The sequence below is a fragment of the Penaeus japonicus genome, unplaced genomic scaffold (assembly GCF_977035675.1).
Source record: "Penaeus japonicus unplaced genomic scaffold, GWHDUDI00000001_assembly GWHDUDI00000005, whole genome shotgun sequence".
Taxonomy (NCBI): domain Eukaryota; kingdom Metazoa; phylum Arthropoda; class Malacostraca; order Decapoda; family Penaeidae; genus Penaeus; species Penaeus japonicus.
The window spans coordinates 22,180,247-22,190,246 of record NW_028234407.1 but is presented as its reverse complement, the minus strand read 5'-3'; the positions used below and the strand labels follow the sequence as shown (position 1 = coordinate 22,190,246).

The window sequence follows — 10,000 nt, the reverse complement described above, 5'->3', positions numbered from 1 at the left end:
GGGGGGGCTTTCCCCCCCCACTCTTGCCTAGGGATTAAATCAAAACTAGGCAAAGTTAGGTAGGTCATGGGTTCTGATTTTGCAAGCGAAATATGCCCCGAAGTAGGACGAGGTAGCACAAAGTGCCTTAAAAAAAAAGAGACCCAGATTGTGGGATCCAGAGGTGGAATCGCACATTATTTCCACTATATATGAACAGTAGAGGTTGATAGGAATCCATCGATACCATTTTTATGGTATTTTGTAACATTTTACCCAGCAATTTCCCTGATCTACTTCATTCCTTCCCATACTATCGGGACCCAGATTGTAGGCTCCAGGGGTGGAAGCGCTCATTAATTTCACTATATATGAATAGTAGAGGTTGAGAGGAATCCATCGATACCACTTTTGTGGTATTTCGTAATGTGGCGTTATTTGGAAAATTTACCCATTGTTCAAGTAGAATACTATCATTTTTTAAGCCAAATCAGAAAATATCATGTTAAATGTTTTAAAGCTCCTAAAAGCCATAGAGGTATAGGAGATTCAGATATCTGGGGCATCCTGATAAGGTTAGCCTAGCTAGTCCCTAGAGATAAAACAAACTAGTTAGTTTGAGAAGTTGTCTTGCAAATCCCTAGAATACTTCTACATTACAAAATTTATACCACATATAATGGTCTTTTTCTATGTTGTCAAGATTTTTCAGTATAATAACAATGTTATGACTGTAACAATAATCACAATGGTAGTATTACTTTATTTGTTTAATCCGCTTAGTTTATTTAACAGATTTGTACACCTGCAAAGGCTCTTATATCACGTAATTTTAGTCTTATTGCTCTTACAATACGACACTTATTTAATATCAATAAAGTCTGATTGTGGAAGATCAAACTTTGAATATGATAAGAAAAGTCAAAATCAACAAAATCTTACTTCCTGTATCATGAAATTCCTTGACTTTTCTCCAATATTTCACAAAACTGAAACGAAAATATGGTAAATTTTCCAAATAAAGCCGTGTTACGAAATACCACAAAAGTGGTATCAATGGATTCCTTTCAACCTCTACTATTCATATATAGTGGAAATAAATGCGTGATCCCACCTCTGGACCCCACAATCTGGGTTCTGATAGTAGGGGAGGGCATGAAGTAAATCAGGGAAATTGCGGGGTAAAATATGAATTCCGGCCATATTTCGTTTGCAAAATCTTAACCCAATTACCTATCTAACTTTGCCTAGTTTTGAAGTTAGCCCTAGCCAAGGGGGGGCTTTGCCCCCCCTGGACCCCCCTTTTTAAGGCACTTCGTGCTACCTCGTGCTACTTCGATATCACGAAGACCTTAACCCAACTACCTACCTCACTTTGCCTAGTTTTAAAGTCAGCCTTTGCGAAGAGGGAGCTACTCTCCTCTGTGGATCTCCCCTATTCAGGGCACTTCGTGATATTTATGATGCGTAATTAGTTCTGTAGATGAAAATGCCACGACCACGAATAACCTTCACACTGCAATTTACTGTCCTCTAGACACATTGTTCAGTTTTCCTGTTAACCCACACAGGACGGGTGGTACAGCATGTGTACCGTGCATTCAAAAGCCCAGTTGCTGGGCAGCACAGTATTGTGCCAGCCATTCAATTGATTTAGGCCTAATAATTCGAACGCCCCGGCATTTGGACATTCAAGGCTAGAATTCCCCCGTCGGGAATGGGTTAATAAGGAGTATAATGTGCTGGGTTAGCTCATTTCTTGGTTCATTGTCTTGTTCGCATAATATGAATGGTAGCATTCCTTTGTTTTTGTCTTTTTTACAAATTACTAGTAAAAGATATTTGTTATTAGAGACACAGAATTAGTTGGTAGAGGCTTAAAGTTTTGTTCATCTCAAGGAAAAGAATTTAACCCACACAGGACGGGTGGTACAGTACTGTACCGCGCATTCAAAAACCCAGTGGCCGGGCGGCACAGTATTGTGCCAGCCATTCAATTGATTTAGGCCTAATAATTCGAACGCCCCGGCATTTGGACATTCAAGGCTAGAATTCCCCCGTCGTGGATGTTAACCCACTGTGGACAGGGGATAGAGTTGCTTGCCGAGTCTTTCAAAGCAAGGTAGCTTCATGCAGTATACCTAGACTTTTCCCATTTTCTTTCAGTCACTCTGTAAAACTAGAGCTATATTTGTTTTAATTTTTGTGTTTTATTCTTTTGAGAGACTTAGACGTGTCGTATGACAGGTTCTATCAATGCTTCAGTTGACTAAGATTGTAATAAAAGGGTCCATATCAGCTCATTATTTTCTTAATAATCAGTGTAATAATAATATTGCTATTTTATGGGAGGACAAAAGGCAAATTCATTTTTTCGTATTTTCTTGTATGTCATGGGTTAACACATTGCGGATGGAGATAGATTCACTTGCCCAGTCTCCAGGATAGGCAGCTTGAAGCAACATAATTTGAATCTTCCCACTCTCTTTCAGTCATTCATTGTAAAACTGGAACCATTGTTTTGTTTTATTTTTGTGTGTTTTATTGAGTTTAGAGACTTATATGTGCCATATGACAGGCTTTATCAGTGCTGCATTTGACTAAAATTGTAGTATATGATCCACATTAGCTCATTATTTTCTTTATACTCAGTGTGATTGAAGTATTGCTGTTTTATGGGAGGACAAAAGGCAACTTTATTTTTTCGTATTTTTGTGCTGTCATGAACGAATACGAAACATATAACCACCTACAGTGAAGATAACATGAAGAGGTAGGGAAGAGGAATGAAACCTATACTTGTGACTGTGAGTGCCACAGTGAAAGACATTCATATTGGCACAGGAGCACATTTTAGACACTGGGTATGAATTGAGTCATCTTCCTCTTCACGTTCTGCCTGCTCAACCTTCATGGGTGGTACTTTAGAGCAAGAGGTCATCAACTTAGTGTGTGCCATCGCTCTATAAAGATGCTAGAGACCGTGGATGGGTGCCATTCAAGGCTCTCTCTCCTGCTGGTGCTTGGAAAAAGTGGTGCCATCTAGGTTTTGGACGTTAAGTTAGCTTAATATTACGGTAATTACAGTAATTATGACTGCAGTTGCCATCATCACTCACTAAAAATAGCACAATAAAATAGCAAGCACAGTGATCCAAAATCCCCGAGCATCATGTACATCATGATGCCCGTCGTCAGGCCAAAGCTCATAAGTCATATATGTCGTGACACCCGTCTGCAATGGGTTAACCCTCTCTGGACGGGTGCTACACTACTGTACCGCGCATTCTAGGCCCGTTCGCTGGGGACGCCATACGGCGTCGTTTATTTAACTGATTTAGGCCTATGCGTTCGATAGCCCCGGCATTGTGACATGCAAGGCTGGAATGCCCCCGTCGTGAATGGGTTAATATATGTGAATGTGTGCATGTAATATGTTGACTCTTTTGTGCATAAACAAGTGAATGATATGTTTAGTCTTCTTGAAAAATGTGCTAATAATGATAATACTAATAATGCAACAATGATTGAAAGCTGAATTTTGAAAAAATATTAAGAGCTACAGTTTTTCCTGATCTTTTTCATGATTGTGGAAATGTTATTAGTTTAAAGATAATTCAGAAGGAAAAAAAAATGTTTATGTTATGTATGCTTTCATGTAATTTTATGTCTCTTTATTTAGGTTACTCTAGGTTTAATGATATGGTATTTTCACTTTAAGATTCTAAAAATTGTCCACCTAGTTATGAGAAACTGTGATTGCAATATTCCTTATTGTTTGATTCTGATATGAAGAAAAAGAGTACTCTCATTCCATCTACATGATTGATTATGAAGTTGTCTTCCCATACCAGCATAGTTGATTTGGTTGTTGAATCCAGTGGTTGATATATGGCTTCCTTACACACAGTTAAGCATTTGTATTGTAAATATAGGATCATCAAACTACTGTTCTGAATTTACCCTGAAGATGAATTTGGATTTGACTTCAAAACTGTCCAATGATATTACCAACATAACTTTTTTCCACCCTTTTTCTTCTCTCACTCTCTCATTAAATCAAAACAGAAGTGTTTTTATAATTTATATCTGACATTTACACAGCCTCAGTGCCTTTTCCTCAAAATTGTTCAATATTCAGCTTCGGTAGGGCATCTTGAGTTATGTCTGTTTTCTATTATTTTCTAGATGTCTATATATGATATATTAGTAAAATGATACTAATTAACATTTGATTTTGTGGATCATCAAAAGTGAAGGAATGAATAGCTTGTTATTTCAACAAATGGAAAAATGATTAAGATTGGGTGATTGGCAACAAAAGTATATTTTAAGAGAGACATTTTTTTAATGTTCTATTTACATGTTACATTCAACGTTTGTGAGTAATGGGAATTGGATTGATAATAGTTTTATATGTTAATGTGATATTAGTACACATATGTCATAGTTATCAGTATATATTGAACTTTATCGGTGGTCCTTTAGTAGTCCACAGATAGAGTTCACAGATATACCCTTTTACCACAGTAATTATGTGTCTTTGATAGTTATTTTCCCATTTAACATGAATATCTATTGCTATTGAATAGTAAGGAACAATTGAAATAACTCAAACCTCTCTTGCCTTTTTCTTAAAGTTCGCAAGTTCACTGAGAAGCATGAATGGGTGGACATGGATGGCAACATAGGCACTGTTGGCATTACTGACTATGCTCAGGTAAGTGTGTTTTTTCTCCAAAGTATATATATGTAAATATACAACAATGACTATGATTTATGAAAACATGAAATCAAAAGGAGAGAAAGTTTGACCTGATAACAAATAAGAAAAAATGGAATAAGATGTAGTTCTCAATTTGTAATAACCAAATATTCTCATCCTCCTGACAACAGGAAGCCCTTGGGGACATTGTGTACGCGCAGCTCCCAGAGGTTGATGCTGAGTACGAACAAATGGGTAAATATCTTTGTTGGAGCCCCTGCTTTTTTTTCATTTTCATTTTATTCAGGTGTAATTAAAGTATTTCAGGAAAGATTGAGATTTATATGATAGAATGAAAATTTTATCCATTTATGTTGTGTTATTTGACTTCACATTTCTTTAAGAAGTATTGTATGACCAGCTAGTTGGGAAAAGTACTGTACTTCTCATCATACTTGCAAGAGATTAGATTACACACTGATTACAATTCCAGTGGAGGTCTTTCTCCTTTTTTGTTTTTGCTTTGTTTAGATATTAATAATATTTCTTTAGAATATATTGTGGTTGTTACTATTGTTGATTTTTTCTCTTCTTTTTTCTTTCTTTCTTTCTTTCTTTCATACTTTCCCTGTCAAATTATGAGGCAAACTTAGGGAAATATAAAAATTCTGCCTTGATTTCAGATGAATGTGGTGCTCTAGAGAGTGTGAAAGCTGCTAGTGAGTTGTACTGTCCAGTTAGTGGAAAAGTAACTGAAGTCAACTCAGCAGTGGAAGACCAACCAGCACTGATTAATCAGAGCTGTTATGATAAAGGTTAGTTTGGGGCTCATCATGGTCACCAGAGTGGCCTCTTAAGTTGAGAGCAAAGGAGGCACACATATGCAGATATAGATAGGTGTAGTGACAATTAAGAAACACACACACACACACACACACACACACACACACACACACACACACACACACACACACACACACACACACACACACACACACACACACACACACACACACACACACACACACACACACCACACACACCCACCACACACACCCACCACACACACCCACCACACACACCCACCACACACACCCACCACACACACCCACCACACACACCCACCACACACACCCACCACACACCACACACACCCACCACACACCACACACACACACCACACACACACACACACACACACTACACACACACACACACACACACACACACCACACACACACACCACACACACACACCACACACACACACACACACATTTACATACTTTCACATACACACATAAACATGCTTACATACTGGTGGACATATCTGTTGCCACACACTTGCATAGGCCTACATACTTACATGCTGATGTGATTGGTTGGATAGGATCTTCCGCACTGTATGAAAGCACATTTCTGTAGAGTAACATAACATCACCCTTAGACCATCATGTTCAAGAAGTTGCTGCTGATAGCTCTTTTATATGTGTAGTTCTGCATTGAGTTTTTGTCCCAGAGAGTATAGATAGAATAAAGAGGCTTACATTATTTTAAACCATATTGAAAAGAATAAAGAGGCTTACATTATTTTAAACCATATTGAAAGTCATGTAATCCATATCAGATTAGAAATTGTGAAGTCATTGTGCCCCTTTAGCATATAGTCCAAACATGCTTTACAAAACTATGTGTTACCAATAAACATGCTGTACTTTATATATTGCGAATTATTTTTTTAATTTGACTTGATCTTTTACTCCATAAATGTAAACTTTTAATGAACATATAATATCACAGTCCGTTAAGAAGTACATTGATTTTTTATTTTTTTTCTCTTATCAGATGTCACTTTTCTGCTGAGTGACTACCTATCATTCATAAGTTAATTCTCTTGTGTGATTTTATCTTCTTATGATTCCCAGTATTTAAGACCATATTTGGTGTGATTTTATCTTCTTATGATTCCCAGTATTTAAGACCATATTTAGCTATCAACTTTGCAGACTCTGACACTCGCATTGCTTATGCTCCCATTTCTGTTGCTGCTTTAAAAAGAATTGTAATGGTAATATGAAGGCCTAGCCAAAGCCTGTCATAAAACTGTTTGTTTCTATTTGCATCATTTAAAGTCTCACCTGCATTCCCATTCCCTATTACAATTCTTTTTCACTTGCTGCTATTGACTATATCCATTGAGTAACTGGTTTAAAGTTATTATCAATTATCATTATCAGAATTATCATTCCTAAAATCTTGTGTGTCAAGAATATAGAACTTGCAGCAAGTTCTTGATTTACAGCTATCTAAAATGGGATGGAACTTTAATTTATGTGTCTTTTATTTAAAAAAAAAAAAAAGAATTACCTTGTCCAGAATAAAAGGTCAGGAGGGAGAAAAAAAAATCATCATTTTGCCTCATGCAGGCAACCATGATTTCAATCCTAGCAGAGCAGCATATGTAATCCAATTACTTTCTGGCACCATTAGGTTAACTTAACTGTATGCATTTGTTGTTTCTCGCTGCACATGCTTGCAGCTGTGGAACAGAAGTCTCTTCTGCTAAATACTAGGCTTTTGGGTAAAGTGGTTTGCTAATAACTGAACTGTAGCTTCTTACATAATAGTGGAACTGCTTAACTGTAATCTTTCAAATATTCTCTATTTCATTACCTATGATAACAATAACTTCTTTTCATCATCATACTCTAGTCTTATCATCTTTAAGTACAGTCTGAATGCACTTATCTAATCAGTCCAGTGTTTCCCAACTTTGGATAGTCACCCCATTAAGGAGAATTCCTTGGTGCAATGTCCCGCTGCTGTACTACATTTCAGTCCTCTATTTAGTCCAATCATTGCTGTCACTTTTGGGCTTATTTTAATGCTTTCATCCATCATGTGGCTTTGCTTCTTATTCATCATCCTTTTTATGTATGTGGGCCATATTATGGAATGTACGCTCCAGCAATATAGCCAGAAAGTACGTAATATTGTGTAACACTATCTCATGTAGAATTTCATCCTTGTCATATGTTACATATATAGTCCATTTTATATATTACATACTCTATGAACATATATTATCATACATTACCATCTTGTAACTATTTTTTCTTTCTTAATATTCATGTTGGCTGCTATTGTTATTGCAATCTTGACATGAGGGATTAATTATGCATATTTACTGATAGCATACATTAGAAAATAATGAGGGGATGCAAATGATACTTATCGTTTCCAAATTAGTAATAGTACAGTAATTTGAATTACTAGGAACTAGCCAGGTACCAACAATATGACTTTACAAATATATTAGAATCAGTTTATTTACATTGTGCAAAACCTATGGCTTGTTGAATTACTAAAAATGTTATTTGATGTCTAATACCCATAGAGTAAACAAGCTCAGTTATGCTGGGATCACACATCTGTGATTTTCCCTCTGCGACTAACTGCAATACCAAAAATGTGAAAAGATTGGTGAAATCGCAGTCTATTATGCTCTCGTTGCAACAATCGTAACAGGAATTGCAGAGAGTTTCCAAAGCATGTATTGTGGGTGATTATATGATATTGGCCACTGCTCCAATTTTTTTGGGAATATTCAACGCAGTGTGAACGCAATGAAAGGGTAGCACATTGCAACATGGCAATAATATCATTGCAATGATTGCAGTGGCAAATTGGTGGCAAATCTAGCAACTTTCTCATCATCAGATGCGGCAACAAGGTAGCGCAGCAGCATCTCCAAAACACTGCATGTTCTGGTGAAGACTGCTTCTCAACTGCCTTTAGCTCTGCTACCTACTGCTCCAGCCCACAGTGTGCCACTCAAAAACTTGTCAGGAATAAAATAACCTAAAAGGAATCAGAATAGAGAGATAGAAATGAATAAATATAGATATGTATATTTGTATTAGAATTGGAACATACCTTACATTTTGGCATCCTGCCATGGGGTGAGCTGAAGTAGTCCTTGAGGTAATTACGTTGATCTTTGGCACTGCCGGTAGACCGTTTACCTGCAAGGAGGTTGGGGATGTTTGCCAGTGGTGGATACTCCTGCCATTTCCTGGGTATGATATCACGAGTGACTGGGTCTCAGAAATCTGCTTCACCCCTGAATTAGATCTGGGCTTGCGGCACTTTGTGGACATGTGCAGCCATCACCAAAGTCTTCACCTGATCATGAAGCAGTGTAATGCTAGAATGGTAGATAGATTGATTGATATATTAATATACTGATTGATAGATTAGAATGATTAATAGATATATGATTTTCATAGAGGTCTACCCTATGATTTATATAAGAAACAAGTATATAGCACATGAGTAATAGAATTTGGTAGTGTTAACATACCAGTTAACCCACACAGGACGGGTGGTACAGCATGTGTACCGCGCATTCAAAAGCCCAGTTGCCGGGCGGCACAGTATTGTGCCAGCTATCATGGAATAGGCTTAACAATCGAAATCCCCGGCATGTTACATTCGAGCTAAAATCCCCGTCGGGAATGGGTTAACCAAAATCCCAAAGCCATTCTCGACCATTCGACATCCCCTGCTGAGTTGGTAGTTGTGTATCTGCTCAGGATTGATTAGGTTTCAGAAGGGGTACTGTTTCATCATCCACTTCCTGAGTACAAACATGTCATCCCTACAAAAAAGTAGTATAGAGGCTAACCACCTGGCTCTCCTGGAAGTTTCTCTGCAGGAGGCAGGGTGGCTTCTTTATTCTCCACTATCTGACCAAGCTGGGACTGAGTAAAGATGACTTCATCAGAGCCAACAGCTCCCACGTCCACAAACATAAATTTATAGTCTGCATTCACAAGAGCCAGCAGGACCACCGAAAAGAAACATTTGTAATTATAATAGTGTGAACCACTTAACTCTGGATTCCTGTTTCCTGTTAACCCTCTCGTAACGGGTGGTACAACACTGTACCGCGCATATTAGGCCTGTTTGCTGGGGACGCGATATAGCGTTGTTTATTTAACTGATTTAGGCCTATGCGTTCGAGAGCCCCGGCATTGTGACATGCAAGGCTGGAATGCCCCCGTCGTGAATGGGTTAATTGCTCCTAGGGTGTGGGGGAAATTCCAACATTCTTGGAACTCCTTGGCAATCTCCTTCCAACCTTCCACTGAATCTGGCATGTGCAGGAATTTATCTCCAAAGTCAGCAAATGATGAATTAAATATTCCTATGACGTGATATACCCCTTTACCCGTCACGTACATGTCTTTATTTCACTTACTCAGTATGTATGATAAATATGTTTTGATGTACTGCAAGGGCTCTTTAACCCATT

General features: G+C 37.8%; 1 protein-coding gene across 1 annotated transcript in view; it reads left to right on the top strand.

The window, feature by feature from the left end:
* The window catches only part of ppl (glycine cleavage system H protein, mitochondrial), a 12,524-nt gene that overhangs the window by 1,365 nt on the left and 1,159 nt on the right, over positions 1-10,000 (top strand). Inside the window, exons 2-4 of the mRNA XM_043000647.2 lie at positions 4,620-4,699; positions 4,876-4,939; positions 5,368-5,499. Coding sequence (XP_042856581.2) covers positions 4,620-4,699; positions 4,876-4,939; positions 5,368-5,499 — 276 coding nt within the window. The remainder of the gene's footprint in view (positions 1-4,619; positions 4,700-4,875; positions 4,940-5,367; positions 5,500-10,000) is intronic.